General features: G+C 27.2%; 2 protein-coding genes across 2 annotated transcripts; one reads left to right on the forward strand and one right to left on the reverse strand.

Moving 5' to 3' along the window:
• The first annotated feature begins 9,422 nt into the window (after window positions 1-9,422).
• LOC132935995 (EGF domain-specific O-linked N-acetylglucosamine transferase) lies at window positions 9,423-18,858 on the forward strand. The gene is made up of 9 exons (XM_061002645.1): window positions 9,423-9,806; window positions 9,877-10,065; window positions 10,334-10,482; window positions 10,697-10,851; window positions 10,950-11,224; window positions 11,384-11,584; window positions 11,644-11,780; window positions 11,891-11,993; window positions 18,531-18,858. The coding sequence occupies exons 1-9, from the start codon at window positions 9,663-9,665 to the stop codon at window positions 18,675-18,677; spliced, it is 1,500 nt and encodes a 499-aa protein (XP_060858628.1). The 5' UTR covers window positions 9,423-9,662; the 3' UTR covers window positions 18,678-18,858.
• Window positions 13,427-15,201, reverse strand: LOC132935996 (uncharacterized). Its single transcript, XM_061002646.1, has 3 exons — window positions 15,076-15,201; window positions 14,064-14,980; window positions 13,427-14,003 (listed from the first exon to the last, which is right to left on the reverse strand). Exons 2-3 carry the CDS (start codon window positions 14,178-14,180, stop codon window positions 13,647-13,649), a joined length of 474 nt encoding a protein of 157 aa, XP_060858629.1. The 5' UTR covers window positions 14,181-14,980; window positions 15,076-15,201; the 3' UTR covers window positions 13,427-13,646.
• Window positions 18,859-19,397: the final 539 nt, after the last annotated feature.

The following is a 19,397-nucleotide window of genomic DNA, read 5'->3' on the forward strand; positions in this document are numbered from 1 at the left end:
AAGACAATCAGACAATTCTATTTTACAAAACTTTTCATGAAATAAATAAAAAAAACTAATTTAGCTAGTTTCTGAGCTATCAGCTAGTATTTCGACCAGAAATTTGCATTCATTTAGGGGATTCGATACCGTGATTGTCTGTTTTTGTCTAACACATGCTCGATATAGTATTTTAGACGTGTTTTTTGCCAAAAATTCCAATTGATTGAATAGCGATAAAAATTCTGAAAACAGATTTGAATTTGTCGTCAAGTCTACTTGAAATTGACTTTCCACATGTTTTATATTATCCACCTAAATTCCTAAAAATGTCAAATTAAAAAAGCGTATTTAAATTTTTTGAGAAGTTAAAATCAAAAAATCAAAAATGTGGGAAAGTCGATTTCAAGAAGACTTGACAACAAATTCAAATCTGTTTTTATCGCTTCATTAGATCAATTGGTAGGTTTGGAAAATAACCGGTCTAAAATCCTATTTCACGTGTATGTTAGACAAAAACAGAAAATCACGGTATCGAATCCCCTTAATATTATGCTCTTGCCTCTCGGAGCTCTCTGGTTTTTCACTAGAAAATACAAAACCAGACAGCTCCAAGTACCTACGTTATATACATACTTCCTATATGGAGAGTTGAATATGTCTTGATCTTGCACAGAGACACTAGTAATTTTTTTATTTTTCAAATATTATAGTCTAAACCTGATTTTGTTTTTTTCTTGGTTTTTGTACGGACTCTTTGAATGATATAATTCATTATTTTTCTTATACGACTTGTAACTTTTTTATTTGTTGGAATGTATTTAGATTTGCAAATCAATTTAGAATCATCAGTATTCAGTATGCAATTTTAGTGAAAAGAATTCTAAATTTCGTGCGCTGGGAGAACAATTTTCTTTGGTTAGCATTTATCGAGTTTAAGTCATTTATTTCACTAACCACGAATGCTTAAAAATAGTATTTAATGCCCAGTCCTGATAACAACAATATGTAGAATTTAGGAACCTATATGGATATTTAAACTAAATGATAAAATAATGAAACATAGGTATAGCGACTTGTATTGTACACATATAGTTGACCTTGGAATGTAATTAAATATGAAAATGTTGTGTGTCTTTAGCATTCATAGCTTTATTTATCGGTTCTATAAGACGTAGTAACGGTCTAATGGTCATGACTTCATGAGTCGTAATAAATATTTGCATTATTTTGACTTGATTAAAAATATACATTATAGATATTTGTCCTAGAGTTAAACGTTTTAAGCAAATACCTAGTAAGTATACTTACCAAATACTTTTATATATAAAAAAATATTAATTTTTCAAGCTATATATAATATGTTGACGTCCAGTAAGAACATATAATTTTTTTTGACATTTAAATATTTAATTAAATGTATGTCATTAGTAACTTTGCTCTTTTTATATCAGTTCTAAATGCCTACCTACTGACAAAGTACTTATTTTTAAAGCACACACGAAACAGACTGTATTTCAAAGATAACATTGCAGGTACCTATACAAATAATAAAGACTAAAATATTTCAGAATAAACGATGACTGATTGACGATTGTGATGTAAATATGTATTGTTGAATTACTCTCACAAAAGAAAAAAAAATTACGAATGTTTTCTGTTCTTTTTAGTTCCAGTATATAGATTACATATTACACAAAAAAATTGAAAATAAAAATAATTAGTTTCAAAAAACTACATAATATTATAAGTACTTACCTATTTATCGAAATTTATTATGATTATTTTGTTGTTTGACGTGCAGATATTATATTAAATTAATTTTAAATAATATTTATATATATTTTATATATTTTACATATTTTGTTATTTTCTTCTGATTTGTATTAATTATTACCAACAATTAATACTACACAAATAACCAGTTACGCTGAAGACAGGGTGATGATTTTCATTATTCTTAAGCCGCTAAATACTTCAACTCACTTGACTGTGTGGAAAAATTACAAATGGGGTAGGTACCTAATTCAAAATTTTCGAACTTCACAAAATTCAAAATTATCAAAACATTATTCTCTGAAAATGAATGACCTCCTCCCTTTACGTCTAATCATACATTAAGAAGCCAAATGCTTTTATAAAAGATTTCATGATTGTCTGTATTCCCTACAAATCTAATCTCTGATCCAAAATCTAGATTTTTTACAATACTTTGCACTTAAAGGTAACCTTGTAAATCTAAAGTCTAACAATCCAAGTAATGGATCTGAAGTCGTGATCTTTTACAAGATTAAAAAATACATTAAACACCGACATCAGACACATACCTTAGACACAGACATATAATGAGAAGGTGCGTCGTCAATGTCTTCCAGTATTGTAAAATATGTTTATAGTATAAGTGTATATTTAAATACTTTTGTAGTATTTAGGATAATAAAATACTTTTTAAATTAAGTAGGTATTTGGAAAGTATATATTTTGCATTTGAAAATCAAATACTTTTAGATACCTATGTACATTAGGGTGGCCATTAAAAATAAATATTTAAATACTTTTTACGATCCAACTATTTTTTTTTTTTAGTATAATAACTAAAATAATTATTCAATTTTTACCTTTTGTAGAGCATCTGCATAAATCAATGAAATCATAAAATTTAAAAAAAAATAGTTCTTCTTCTTTATGACTTGCTGTATTTCTTGCGTCATGCTTTTGAAGTATTCTCCACTCATCTTATAAAGATTCAACTTTAGATATACAGTGTCTTTCTAAACGTACTGAAATACGCGCATTTTCCCAAAAAGCTAATACTTTTAAAATAATGAATTTTAAAACTTTCGCGAAGATTCAACTTTACGACTCATATACCTATTAAAAAACAAAGTCTTTAATACTTTTAAATTTGACGGTAATTTACTTCCTGATATTTCATTTAAATGATTAGTAATTAAATACATTTTCTCCCGTAAAAATATAAAAGATATTGTTAAATGGAAAAATGTACAACAGTATACAACACTATGAAACGTAAGTACAAAACAATAAATTTAACTTATCTGGTGGTGAACCATTATACCATTATAACCAGATTTAAAATATAATGTTCTTTGATAGAAAAAAAATTATAGCTCAATGTTTAGAGATTTTCGTAAAAAATTACAAAACTTACTGAACTTTGAGTGACTCGGGACGTGACTTAAAATTGAACAATTGATTTAAAACTTTTCTGTTAATATTTTATTACGTATTAACAAAAAATAGGTAAAAGGCGAAAATTGTACAATAAAAAAAAAATTACAAGAATAAGCTAAGACCATAGGCCTCCCTAATGTTAATACCTACTACATACCTACCTACATTTAAAATTTAATAATAACTATTCGTCACACTTTCGATTGCTTTTTGATAGGTAATCATTAATCATTATACTATTTTATTTATAATTAAAATCAAATTATAAAACATTTGTTTGAATAGATACCTATTCTTAAATTGTATTATTTTATATTTCCTTAATAGCCGTTTAATGTTTAATTAATATTAGGTAAAGTATTTCAAAATTAAAATATAACACATTTTTATTATTTTTATTTTCAGTATAAATTACTATTAAATGATGCAGGTAGTTTAAAGTTAATAGTTATAAATTCTTATGATACTTAAATGTGACATTACAAGTATTTTAAATAAGTAATTACTAATTACTAATTACAGAATTAATTAGATTTACTTAGGTACTCGTACGTGTACATTAAATAAGTAATAAAATAAAAAGTAAATATTTTGACAAACGTTTTCATAAATTCAGCCGGTTATATATTTACAGCTAAACAGTTTTTAGGTACTTTACATAATATTTTAATACATTTTAATGCGACTTTTACTTTAGCTACATAATATAATATTGTAAGACTGGTCCGTAATATATAGGTAAAATAACAATTATCTTTACATAAGCATGTCTAAATAGGCACACAAATATATAGTAAATAATAACTTAATATGTAGGTAGATGCCTATATGTGTATACTGTATACCCTAATACGCACATAATATTATATCATAACGAAATACTCAACAGCGGAATATTGCGCTATTGCCTATTGCTGGCATAGGTGCGAAGTACAGGACTTATTACATTAATCACATAATACAAATAAGCATATATATTTTTATTGCTGGTAAAATGTAGGTTTATGATTAATAGTAAGGCTTGAAGTTAGAACACAGTGACCTTCGAATATATTTTTGGTTTTTACACATTCCACCCACGTTCTGCAGCGTACCTATACCGTTTAATCTAAATAACTTCGTTTACTGTTGTCTGTTATTTGTTAATAGTATAATACAATATAGGTACCTACTATAATAATATATACATAAAAGTATTATTCGCGTTTATAATATTATGCAAAATCCATTACACCTACCTATGCAAAGTTATATAGAGACTATCTATAGACAAAGGAGAGCTTAATGCAATAAACGCACGATTTGACGTTTGAATAATAACTATTATAGAGTATAGTAGTATTTTATTATGTAAAGTGGGTATCTTCTATTATATTATACTTTAATAGTCTATACCATATAATTTGGAAAAATAAATAAATAAGGCGTATTATGGCGTCGTGTAGGTATAATATCCGTTCGTATGTTAGTTCGCTCGTTGTAAGCTATATTAGGTATCTATGTATAATATAAATGCAATAAACGATTAGGTATTGGCGAAATATTGAAGTTGGTTTGTCGTCTGTTATTGTATAATGATAATTAAACGTACACAAATACACACTTTAATTAATATATAAATTATTGTAATATAGGACATCAGACTTTTGTACACTTTATAATTACTGAAAATACACTATTATTTCATTCATTGTTGGAATTGCAGACTTCAACTTTATAAAAAAAAAACATTATCTTTTGGATCGCTGATATTCAACAATATTTTAAAACTCATATAAAAAAATGTTTTTATTCTCAAAATAATGCCAGGAATATTTTTCTGCACTATATAATATAAAATATACAAATATGAAATAATAAATCAACAAAAATAATATGTTTTTTTTAAATTCTAAGTGTGTAATCAATTTATTGTTTCTAATCATCTATAACCGAACTCGTTTAAAAGAAGAAAAAATATTTTTCATAATTTCATTGAAATATTTCAAGAACAGTGAAAATTTCAAAAAATGGAACCCTAGTATAGATAGTACCTATAATTACTATCTATACTCAATGGGTACAATGTACATACCTATTATCATAAGATACGTCTTGTATAAGATGTACCTAAGCAGTAAAAATGTAAAATGAGCAGTTTTTATCATTGTCCGTATAGTTGTACTTCTATATTTAAATGGTTAATGTAGTAGTAAATATTATATATAAGTATGCTGTGGGTTATTCTAATGTGTTGGTTATTACTTATTACTTATTAGTGATTAGTTATTATAGTTATTACCTACTTATTTTTACTTTATACGAATACCTATAATAGATACTACCAATGGATGTTATAATTAATACAATAATTCATTTCCGGTATATTGTTATTACCTACTTAATTCACACCAGTCACCAATATAATAAAAATATTTTAGTATAATAGTAAAATACTATCATGGTATACAGGGTGATTATTTTAAAGTTAAACACTCATATTCTAGAAAAGTAGTCATTTTGGAAAATTACATTACAATAATCATATTTTTTTATTCTAACATTTTATTTTGTAATGACTTCGAATTATCTGAAAATAATATTTTAAAAAACGTTAATACTTTTGATGAAATGAGTGTTTATCTTTCAACAATATATTGTTGTACCTAGTCTTGTATAGTTATATAATATAGATATAATTGGCAAGCTTGTACTTCTATACACTTGCACCGGTTTAGTCACCAACAGAAGTTTCTTATCAGCTTAGAATAATATTAATATACACTTGTTAATTTATTGTTATATTACTTATATTTATGTAGGTAAAATACGCAACATAATATATTAAAAAAGAAAAAGAAACAAACTGTGTGTTTTAATTTTTCCGACTAATATTGTTTATTTGAAATAATAGATGGGTGTGTTACTTTACAAGGTGATTCACCAGCTATAGAACCATGTTTAAAATTATTTAGATTTTTATACTATTTGAGGAGTGTCCTGTGGCGATACAAACTTCTTCTTTTCAGAAAATTATTAAGCGGGTGGTTTGTTTTAAAAATGTTGATGTAGGTGAAATTTGAACTGAGTTACCATATATTTTATAATTATATATTTTAAGTATAGTATATATTATATACATTGGTGCTACTTAGGGGGGGGGGCTTAGCCCCCTGACTAAAATTTAGCTCCCCCTCAAAAGAAAATATCTCTTATTGATTTATATATAAGCCCCCTCTATGAGTTATTTTAAATAAATAGTTTTGTTAGGTGGGCTGTAGCTTACCTAAATATAGGTAGTCTTTAAAAATGGTTTCACAAAAACATAAAGTAGGTACCCATAATATTGGATACAAACGGTAATTTTTACAAATTATAAAATGTTGATAGATTTATATTAATTAGGTACTCAAGTTTTCAAATAATTGTGGCCTATTATCCTTAACAGTAATAATAAAAAAAAAATAGTATAATAGCTCGTCACAAAGTTAAGTAACTCAAAAACTACTCGTTTGAATTTTCATTTAGATAGGTAGGTACATCAGACATATTTTTCAAGGTTTTCAACAATTTACAAGGGAAAAAGGTGCAGATTCTCAATTGAAAAACAGAAGTTACAAGTATTGTTACAGGACACTCCTTAAATGGTACAGAAAATCTTGTATTTGAAAATATAACCTTTATGTATAGGTATTAAAAAAGTTCCAAAAATCAGAATCTTAACAAATTCATATTATTAATTATTAGGTAGGTATTAGTGAAAAAATTGGAAGTGAGAATGCTTGGTGAACCATCTGTTTAATATAACAATATGTACTGCTACTCATACGCATGTTTAAAGGTTAAGGGTTTTGTTGTGTATTCTGTAGCAACACCTGCATGTCTTACTCGTCAGGCTCTGCGTGTCTATATAGACTATAGTGTTGTTCCAGATGTTCTTAACACTGCTCTATTCTAAAATTAATTCAATAATTATTTTGGAAAATTTCCGGCCTCAGAAACACCTGCTGTAAAAGTCTGGCCACGCCTATACTCAGTATGCTGTTACTTTTATAATATAACAATGTTATATAAACATGTAGGTAGTTAATACTCAGTAGAGGGATAGTGCGTCGTGCTGCTCGTGTTCAATTTTCATGGACAGTTGTTATTATTATTATAAGCATAATATGACAAATTAACACCTTCAAAATATCTGTGGAAATATATAGGTGGGTACCTTTAATATATTTTACATTGTGTGCAGAAAATAGGGGCCTAGTACCTACCAAAGTACCAAGTACCAACCATATTAGCTAGGTTTCCAATTTCCGAGCTTTTTAAAAAAGAATGTCATATTTATTTTAAATAAATTATATAACGTTAAAATTATATACTTAACCTAACGTAACCCATATACGTAATAACTAGAGTTCAGAATTCGGACTTCTGACTTTAAGGGGTTTGTCTCCGTTCCGTTTTAATGTGAATACCTTAAGGCTTAGATAATGGCTTAAAAGCTTAATGCATTAAAACCCCCAAAAACACACTTAGAGGACGTCGTACCCGCATGCGGTCAGCGTTGTCTCCATCTTATTTTTACGCATAATATACCAATATGTACCTCCAGCAGTTCCAATTTTGTGTTATTATTTAGTTAAAGAAGACGCCACAACACACGCATAGTATGTTGTATCCGCTTAACAAAGGTATAACATACACAATATTTTGTTTTCAGCAGTTCCAATTTTATGTGGGCGGTAACATTTAACGATATAGAATAAATTGTTAACTGACCTATAATTATCAAACTTAAAGGTAAGGCCATTATTTATTTTTTCATATGGGGTTTTTACAATATTTTAATATTTTAAGGCGAGATTTTTTCAAATTGTCATTACTTATACTTGAAAATTAAAATATTGCAAAGAAACCAGTGGGAAAACACTGATCATATTTTTAGCTTTAAGTTGGATAACAGGTCAAATTACTTATATTTAAGCTAACCACTCAAAATTGGAACTTCTAAACGTACATTTTGGCATGTTATGATGCGTTAAAATACGGAGACAACACGGCGGGTGCGACTGTACCTATGAAGACGTCGAACGTGTATTTTGGAAGAGTAAAACAAGCATCGGCTCTATGCACACAATACATTTAAAGGTAGACACTAGACGTACTCCACCGAAATATGGTTTTAACACATTTTTCTATTAATTTTCGATAACATAATAATTTACAATAGGTACAATTATTATATTAAATACATGTTCTATAAAAATAATAAATGGGCGGGCACAAAAAATGTTTTACTCGTGTTGTAGTCATGTAATTCAAACTGAACCAACATCGTGGCAGGCATTCAAAAAAAATATGCAAATGCTTTGAAATCCGAACTCTATAGTTATATTTAATTAACAGCAGTAATAAATAATAATATTACCTATGCAGTAAACCGCAAGTGGGTCATTGTGAATACAAATTGTTAATAGAAGAAATTAAAAAAAAGTTATAATGGAATTTGCTTGGAATGTAATATTATGTAGCATGTCAGTATGTCTACCTACGTATTATTTTGTACTTGGATGTTGGAATGTTGGATTTTTGGCTAAAATAAACCAAGGTATATAGATATTTACTTATATTTTACCGTGCACTTGCATTGTCATACAACACATACAAATAGTGGCAATACAATTCACAATTGTGCCACTACCTATTATACCTGTAGGTAATAAGCTAATTTATAAGCAAAATATTAATAAATATTTGTTTGCACAATGGCTCACTTTTTTTTTTAGGTACAAACTAGGTACATTATTATGTTGTCCCCTTCGCTACCGACTCGCATCTACGAGGATGAACCAACACAATATAGGCATTACATAAAACTAATAAACATTTTACGATTTACTCATTTATTTATTTATCATATGTTCCCATGTTGTCGAATTTTAGGTAGGTACATAATTTTAATGCATTGCTAAAATTAAATTCGCTTGCGACATAAATTCCGTCTAATGTGCATTAAATTGTATTATTTTTGTTTTGAAATGACAATGTCCCAAAGTGTATAGCAATCGCGATTAGTTTGAAATAAATGCAAAATTACATCTTTAATAATGGAATACACTACACAATATTGGTAGACGTTCGGTACCTGTTGACCGTAGTACCGTAACACCCGCGTACTCTTGTACGTCCGGCAATTCCGCACTTCCACCACAGGTTCTACACTATCGCAACGATAACGGTATCATTTTGAGAACCCCTCCTCTGACGAAACGGTTTGTACGTTTGAACTAGTAAACATTGCGCTGCCGCCTGCCCGTCGGCCGTGATTATTTAGTATTTACTGTAACCGATTTCCGAATCGCGTTGCCCGCCAACGACTTGGCAATGGACTACCGCCTACCCCGTCGTGACTAATATTTTTATTACACACGACTCGTTGCCACGACGATGATGACACCACCCATACAATGTATAGTTTAGGTATCGTCGATCCTGTTTAATGCGCAGTCGTCATGTTGTACCTCAAGATCATAGCCATACCGTGTTTCGTCCTGTCGAACCACGTATTTCGGGCGAGTGCGGTGCCGATGGATTTGAACGTCCATCCAGAACACTTACCATACATACTGAACTCCAGAACCAATCACAACAAATCGGTATGCGTTTAAAATTTAAAAATAATCAAACACTAAATTGCATAGTTACTCATACATTCTCAATTTGTAGGGCTGTTGGGGCTACGAAAATGACTGTGATATAGAGCACCGCTATTTGGATCCAGTGTGTCCGGGTCCTGAAACTAGCTGGGCACCAACCAAACGTGATCAAATTGACACGTTCTACGATCAAGGAGATTTTGGTTATGTAAAACAACAACGAGAAGAAATCACACACATGTGTGAGCCAATAAATCAAGTAATTTTCCATTACACTGAAGTTAATGACTTATATTTTTAATGCAATTTTATACATTTGTATACATTATTTTTACAAGTTATAACCATCTTCAATTACTGCTATTGTTATTTTTATGCATTGTAGATTTATCTCGAGTTTTAATTATGAAAATATTAATCAGGTTTTAAATATAGAAACACAAGATTGGTATTTTTAAAATTATAATTGTGGTTAATAAAATCAATATGTTGATATAAATGTTATTATTTTGACTTTACACCTATAGGACGATTCATCATTGGAATGCACGAACCATTTGAAGTTTTGTCGTGGACATAATATTATGATAAATTTTGAAAATATATTGAACAAAAACCATCCGATACGATATCAAATGGATGTACTAAGTAGTGGTCAAATTGGTGGGAAATGCAAGTAAGCATAATTGTAATTCAAAAATTAGTTAGAAGGAAAAAAATAGATACATTACTTACATTTTTTTTATTAATATTTGATAAAAAAAATCAATCGTTTGTATTTTGTATGCTTAAATCAAATCACAGAATCATTTACACATTTGGTAATATTTTTCTTTTAACACAAGTATACGAGTAAATAATAATTAACATCATAGGTAACTCACATATAGGTTTCATAAAGAAAAATTGGATGCTCAGTGTGATCATCTGAGCCCATTACAGTCTTGGAGTCCTGAATTAAGATTTTTTACACCAATTGATGATTATCCCGGAAAATGTGATTTAATTATAACTGAACCTACAGTCATTATGAAAATAGACGCAAGTAAATATTTTCAATTTTAATATTTGTTAGGCATTTATAATTTTGCTTTATTAGTATAGTATGGGTTTAATAGTGGTTTTTAACCTTTATTTTATTAGCTGTGAATATGTACCATCATTTTTGTGATTTTTTGAATTTATATGCGTCTCAGCATGTAAATGGCTCAGGAGCTAGTATGTTTTCAAAAGACATACATATATTAGTCTGGGAGTCATTTGCCTATGAATCTGCATTTAGTGATACCTTTCAAGCATTTACAAAGCATCCGGTATGGAATTTAAATACTTTCAGAGGAAAAGTTGTTTGTTTTAATGATATTGTCTTACCATTACTACCAAGAATGATTTTTGGGCTGTATTACAATACTCCTTTGGTAACTATAAATTATTTTATTTTTCAAAAGTTTATAATCTGCATTAAAAATATTATGATATATTGATATATAAGTTAGTGAATTAATGAAAGAATGACATATATATTTTATAATTATATACAATATATTAGGTGTAAAGTCATATTTTTTTTGCTTCAGATTGATGGATGTGAAAACAGTGGATTATTCAAAGCGTTTTCCCAACATGTGTTACATCGTTTGAACATCGATCAAAAACCAAATGGCAATGAAAAAATAAGGATAACATTTTTGTCTAGAAATACAAAATATAGAAATGTATTGAATGAGAATGAATTAATAACTGCTTTAAAAAATCATTCTCAGTATGAAGTAAAAAAGGTATTTTTGATTAAACAAATGCATTACACAGTTTATGGACTAATCAAAGTGTTTTTCAGGTTGTTTATAGTGGCAACTTTTTAACTTTTAAAGAACAAGTACATATAACATATAACACAGATATATTTATTGGAATGCACGGCGCTGGATTAACTCATCTTTTATTTTTACCCGATTGGGCAGTGTTATTTGAACTGTGAGTATGATTTTTAATAATAGAAATTTATATTTTTTTCTGATAAATTTCATATTAAAGTAGATATTTATTAGTAAAAATTGTTAATTATTATTAATTTTCATTAACAGATATAATTGTGAGGATGAACATTGTTACAAAGATTTGGCTCGCTTAAGAGGTGTTAAGTACATAACATGGCGAGATATAAATAAGTTTACTGTGCAAGATAAGGTAAGCAATATCATATTTCCAAAAAATTATCATTTCTAAAACAAAAATGTTCACTGTAATGTTAACATTTTGTGTAATAACCTAAGTCCAGATTTGCTGCACTAATAAACCTTAAAATATGCATTTAAGTATGATGTACCACTAAACCTTAAATACCATGCATCTAGTATGCATATTAGTGTGCACATAATTTTTTTTGGAAATTAGTAAAAATATTGTCTTTACCAAAATATTGCATATTGTTTCTTTGACAAATATTAAAAACAGAGTATTGGTTTTGGTTAAAACTTATAGGGATAAATTTCATTGTTTGATCATTAGCATAAAATAGACAACTTAAGTACAATAAAAATAAATACATTGGTTATAGGTTTAAGCAGTCTTTCTGTTAAAAATATTCAGTCAAACTGACTACGAGGCGTGGGAACTATAATATTATAATAAAACGACAAACTATAAAAGAATACGTCATATTGATTACACACACAGCTTAACAAGTTCTTTCCTTTCTATATGACCATACAATATATTATTATATATTGTGAAACATAACTTTTGCAAAAAAGTATGAACTATTTTAATATATTATCAAAAAATAACAATAAATATCTACATATGAATTTGTGTAAAGGATGATTCAACAAGCATGCTCACCCCTATTTTAGATTCTGAGTGGAATGATAAATGTATTGATTTTAACATAGTGATTTTTTATTTTTGTGTCTGTAATGTGTACACCATAAATAGTTTAATATTTTTAAAATTTGTATTTTAAATAATGCTTTGATTTTAAACTTAAGTATCTTTTAGATTCTTTTTGACAAAGGTTGTCAAATTCATGTAAATTTACAAATTATTTTGAGTTGGGAATTCATAAAAAATTATCTATTTATACCTAAGAGTTAAAAATGTAATACAAGATTCCCCATAAATTATTGTCCTACCTTTAATAAAAAAAAGTTTTTTAGAAAGTCAAATTAATTTTTTACGAGCGTTACAAGTTCAAATTTTGCTGATATTTACCCATAAATTAACGAACCGTTTTCTTATTTAGTTGTAATTCAAAAACTAATAACCTTAAATAATTCATATATTCAATAAATTTTATAATTTTCTATACATGATAAAATTTGCCTAACCTTTCTAAGCAGCTTATAGTAATATAAAATGTTCAATGTTTATTAGTTTTTAAAAATTATTTTGAGTAAACAATATTTTGCTTGTTCAAAAATCTTGACAATTTAATACATGGTTCCCAAAATTGTTATAATAGAAGTTCAAAAATATTAAGATACATAGGCATGGGTTTTTTTTATAAACATTTTAAGTTCAAATGTTGACAAAATTCATCAAAGTCGCCTAAACGTATACATAATTTTGTAATTAAAAATTAATAAAATGTTTAATTTTTATAGCTAAAAATTTAAAACTAGGTTTCTCAATATAAGCAGTGGCACAAATAGGAAAAATGTTTAGGGGGGACTTAAGCCCCAACACATTTCTTTTTAAATTATAATTTATAGGTACATACTTTTAAGAATGGTATCTGTATTTATTCAATTCTAAAAGTAGTTTAGTATCATACATAGTACATTTATATATATATATAATATTATACTAACATTAAATATTTATTCAAATAAATAGATATATTTAATGTAATTGTATACGCCTCTCGGTTTTTTCAAAAATATTTAATATGTCTTCATTATTGATAGGAATGTCCTTTTCTATATTCATAATACTTAAATTGCCGAACCTATCTTGATTCATACAAGTACGCAACCATGTTTTTATACGTCGCATAGTAGAAAATGATCTCTCACAGGTCGCTGTACTTACGGGAAGAGTAACAGCTACTTGAAACATCTTACAAAAATTTGGAAATACTTTACCATCATATAATGTCAAATGCTGTTTTATTTCCTCTAAACTAGAGTTTTCACCCAGAATGTTTTTTAAAACAGACATTTTAGACATCAGTGACTGATTTAAAATTCCAAATAAATCCTGAGAAAATATTAAACATAAGTTAAATGCTTGAAAAATAATAATGTATTTTACATGTACCTTGTAATGATTAGTTAAAAATGAAGAACCTTCAAAATTCAATTTTAGTAAATTATCTACTGATGAAGCTACTTGAAGGCATTCTTCAGAAAATCTTGTTTTTAAAATATTTATCATTGTATCTAATATACAAAAATAAGCTTTCTTTTTCCAATAGTTTTTTTCGTTTCTACAATATCTGCAGTATGATCATCACTAGCACTGGTTGTTGACAAACAAACAAAATCTTTGAGTAGAGATGGTTCTTTTCGTAATCTTTTCTTTGATACAACTATAACCAAATAAATAAATAATCATAAAGTATAAATTAATTCAGTATTTTTATATTTTTTCTTACATTCCAAAGGAATTTCAAGATAAATTTCATGTTTAGTGCTAAATTCAAGCATTTCATTCCAAAGTGTATTATAATGTTGTTCAGAATCACAATGTTCTTGTAAAGTTGTAATTACTCCAGTTATTAAAGATTTAGAATTACCCAGAGTTGCTGATTTTGATTGTAAATGATTGTAAATATATGAATATTTAAATATATTACAAAATCATCAGACTTAATTGTTGAAATAATACCTAAAACAAAAAATATAATTTTTTTTTTTTTTTCATTGAATAATAAAATAAATTTAGTTGCCATTAAATTATATAAATCTACATAAATCAATATCAATTGCTTCAGCGACATCTTTATTTTTTTGAGCATCAATTTCCTCTTTTAAAGACTGAATTAATACATCATCATTTTGTATGACTGAGCTGCAACTTTAAAAACGACAGGCCCATCTTGTTTCACTTAACTGAACTAAAGATTTTTTTTTCAAACCAAGTTGATTTTGAATTTCATTGAACTTTTTATTTTTTGAAGGATATGAGAAATGTACGTAGATGGCTTCTAGTCCATTAAATAATTTTCTAAGATCCTAAATAAACAAAATAAGGTTTTAATTATTATAAATTATTAATTGGTACTAAGTAATAAAACATTTTTCAAACAAATAATAAATAATAGGATTACTTTCAAATATCTGCATGTGTCCACAATCACTAAATTTAATTTGTGTGCCATACAATGTATATATATAGCGTATGGATAAATTTGCTTAAGTTTAGTTTGGACACCTCCTTTCTGACCAGACATTACATTTGCTCCATCAACAGATTGGCCAACAATTGGAATATCAGATAGATTACAAAAATGTAAAAAGTCGATAATAGATGAATATAATGCATCAGAATTTTGACTATATGATACATCAACAAATCCTAAAAAATGTTATTTCACTTCTAAATTGTTTGTATAACGGATACAGATGGACATTTGCTCTTCTTTATGAAATCTGTATTCAAACACATTGATTTATTATTTTAAACTGTTACAAAATAACTAAGCATCATTCTTAAAAATATTTATTTTTATTTACCTGGCTTCATCACATGAAATGGAAAACATGCCACACTTTTTAACTTCAGAAACAATAGTGTCTCTCACATATGAAGCACAAATATTTATTAAATCATTTTGAATGGCCCAGCTAGTATGGTTAGTTGAGTTGAAAATATATTTTTTCTCAAACTCAATATGATGTTTTGAAAACAACATGCATAGCTCTTTAAAATTACCTTAAATAAGAAATTAAAATATTATACTTAATTTTTAAAGGTAAACAAATCATTAAAATCACAAAGAATATTATTTGTTTATCCTTATCTTTATTTAAAGCATCTTCATTTTCACGATGACCCCTAAATGGAAGTCCCTGCCGTCCAAGAAATATAACAATGTCAATTAAACATTTAATATACTGCCGATTTTTGTCAATGTGCTCCTTGTTGGCTGTTGATAATTTGGAGATGATACTACCTTGTTTTAAAGAATTTTTATATTCTAACCATCTTGACATACAATTAATGTGATTAATTGTTGGAGCGTGCAAACTTAGTTTTAATTTTTTGGTCTTTGAATCTCTTGATCCACAAAGCTATAGACGATTAGATAAAATATTGTGTAAAATATATTGTAATTATTATAATTATGCCTGTAAATTTACCTAGCAAGTAGGTACATAATTTAGTTTTCATTTTATTTTTATGTTTGAAATACATAGGTACTTCAACTTCAGACTAATTAGAATCTTAATAAGAATAGTTATGCAACTTACTTTTTTTCAGTTATTAAATCCTATTACAGTAAATGTATCTTCCGTTTGATGAGCAGTTCCAAAAATACGGCATGGAAAACAAAACACGCTATCTTTTTTAATACTATATTCGAGCCAATTAAAACCACTAAAGCTAGAAGGTGTAAATCCTCGATTTTGACTTCCAAATTTTGTCTTAGGATACTCCTTTTTAAACATTTTTTAAAATCTTATTTATAATATTAATATACATATAAGTTGTAATTTAAAATCTACTTACCTTTAATATTGGCTGACGCGGTCCTGAACTTAAATTACCCAAATCAAATTCATCATCTATAGGCACATCATTTAACTCATTTTCTTCATAGTTTTTATCTGCAATTATACTTTCAGTATTTATTGCAGACACAGGTGTAGGCATAATATGTTCGGGCACATTTACTTGATCATCAGAGTTTTTTTTTTTTATTAAAAATACTAAACATTTTCTTTTTTAAACGAATTTAAATGTATAACCATACTAATATAACTAGTATAAGTAATATACTAGGTATATAATTATATAAAAGATCACACAATATTACGAGGTACAGTACGTTACGTGCCTATGTGAAATACTGAATAGTGAAATGGTTAGATTGAAATGGGAAATGGACAATTTAACTGTGTCTGTGTGCCGACTGTGCCGGTAATCACTAATCAGTATGAACATAATACACGAACAAACTAATATAATATTCGTTTGGAGCTATTTAAAAATGTTTTTGGTTTTCTCAATCATTGGCGATTGGCTTACATGACTTATCAGACGTCACCGTCACTATAGTTGTACCGTTCATATTTTGTTTAATAATAACTATATAATATTATTTAGACATTATTATGCAATACATTAATACTGTCTATTAGTAATATTTTTTATTGTTATATTATTTTATTTTATAAAAGCAATTTTCTTTTTAGTGTTAGGAAAAAATGTTTAGTAACAAAGTAATAAATAAAAAAAAAAACGGTAAAAATAACTTATTAAGAATAACATACATTATATTATACTATTATTTTTTGAGGGGGCTTTGAGTGATTTTGGGGGGGGGGGGGGGTGGCCCCCTATTTTCGCCACTGATTATAAGTATTTCATACTGTAATTAATATAGGTTATATAAACATAGTTTTTTTAAAAAGATATTTTTAAGTTCAAATTTTGACAAAACAGAGAATATTGATTTTAGTTATTTTTTGGATGTATAAAACTTTTTTTTTTTTTATTTTTATTAGCTTTTAGTCGGATACTATTATGTATAAAACTTATTTGTGGATAACTACTTGAAACTTTTAAAGTATATAAAATTAAATGTTTTCGGCAAAAATTAATTCAACCTACTGTTTTGCTAATAGTAAAATAAATTACTTTAATATTTATAGTATAATAAAATATACTTATAGTAATTTAGGCTGACAGACTGTATTTGCTCTGAATAGTTTTTCGTATACAATGAATTTATATTATTGAATTAAAATTTAAAATACTCATTGGTCATTACAGTTACCCCTCTGTACAGTGAAGCGGTATCCACTTACCCATTATTTTATTTATTGCTTTTGAAAGATTTTATACAGCGTAGTGGCCGGTGTTTATAAAAAATCATAATTCCAATTTTAATTTTCAATTAGTGATTGGAGTTATGGTTTTCTTGATTAATAGAACATTTCAAACTCAGGGAATGCCAAGAGCAAGGCTCAGCCATGGAGTCCATTTTGGGCGTGGATGAATTGCATTTTGGCTGCTTTAATATACTGTATGCTTTTAACTTGTAGCGAGTATACATTTTATGTCTTCTTATCAATCATATCCACCTCTTATTCTTTTTACTTTCATACAAAATATTACTGCAAAGATTTATCATTAAATATGAAATGTATCACATACATTTTAGTGACTAACACTGTACCTAAATACGACAATTACAAACAATTTCTATTTCACCAGCATGTTTGCATCCAATGCGATGAAATACAAGCTGCTTTGTTTATTTTCATTTTTGTTGTGCTTAGGACACAATATTATTCAATGACAGCAAAATGGTTACCTACTTTCTACCATTTTTGTTATCATTTGTTATAAAATATTTTATTTTGTAAAAGTATATACAAATTCATGCTCAAAAAGAAAAATATTCTTCTATAAAATATTTTCAAACATAAAATAATAAATCGTTATCATTCTTCGCCTCTCAATAAAAAAAAAATGAAAATACATATAAATCTAGACTTAATAATAATTAATATGAAAATGAAATAAAAAATTTAATTGAATATTTTTATGTTGCAGGGCCAACATCCAGACCAGGGTGCACATGCCAAGTTTACTAATTATTCATTTGATAAAGATGAATTCTTAGGTTTAGTAGATGAAGCCGCTACACATGTAAAAAAATATAAACACGGTTATAGTCCTAAATTACATGACGAACTTTAATGTTTGTTTGTTGTGCTTCATTATTAACTGACTTTTATGTTATTTTTCTAATTATTAATGTTAAGCTTGCACGTTAAGACATTTTTTTTACTTTTTACTTGAATATATGTTGTTTGGTTATTTTTTGTTTTTATTATGTAATTTTTCACTTTTTTAAATATATGTTTTTTTTATCACTGAATGGTTATAATTTAATTTGCCTAATTTTATTTAATTGTGTATGGTATGATGATATTTCATGAATTCATCAGCAGTCATTGTCGGTGTACTTCTTGATATTTTCATAAATATTGTGTAAGTAAATTGTTTTATTGTTTGTGTTTTATTCTGTGACATAAAATGGATTATTCATGAAAAATACTTTCTCACTAATTAACTTTTATTATAATCTCATATTTGTTTTTGACAAAAAATACAGTGCTTTCAGTAAATAATAAATGCATAGATATAATATGAAAAATAGTAAATATAAGTATATTAATTGTTAGCCTTTAAATTGTGTGCAGTAAGACACAAAAAATGTAACTGTAACATAGAAATTATTTTAATATGTTTGTAATCGCAAAAACATTTGTTTTTGGTTGTATTAGTCATTAGAGCATTTTTTAACAAACTTTATATTTTGTAAAAAATGCGTTTTTAAGTTAAAAATTGAAAACAATTGTGTTATTTGTGGATAGATATTTCAAAACCACAGATTCTAATTTAGTTATTTTTTAA

This window comes from Metopolophium dirhodum, chromosome 1 (assembly GCF_019925205.1).
Source record: "Metopolophium dirhodum isolate CAU chromosome 1, ASM1992520v1, whole genome shotgun sequence".
NCBI lineage: Eukaryota > Metazoa > Arthropoda > Insecta > Hemiptera > Aphididae > Metopolophium > Metopolophium dirhodum.

What these genes read in the sequence shown, in the direction of transcription:
- LOC132935995 (XM_061002645.1), top strand. Translation starts at nt 9,663, where the DNA reads ATGTTGTACCTCAAGATCATAGCCATACCGTGTTTCGTCCTGTCGAAC. An exon ending in GAACCAATCACAACAAATCG is followed by an intron (nt 9,807 to 9,876) that starts GTATGCGTTTAA and finishes CTCAATTTGTAG; the next exon opens with GGCTGTTGGGGCTACGAAAA. An exon ending in CATTATGAAAATAGACGCAA is followed by an intron (nt 10,852 to 10,949) that starts GTAAATATTTTC and finishes TTATTTTATTAG; the next exon opens with CTGTGAATATGTACCATCAT.
- LOC132935996 (XM_061002646.1), bottom strand. Translation starts at nt 14,180, where the DNA reads ATGATAAATATTTTAAAAACAAGATTTTCTGAAGAATGCCTTCAAGTA. An exon ending in TTTTAACTAATCATTACAAG is followed by an intron (nt 14,004 to 14,063) that starts GTACATGTAAAA and finishes ATATTTTCTCAG; the next exon opens with GATTTATTTGGAATTTTAAA.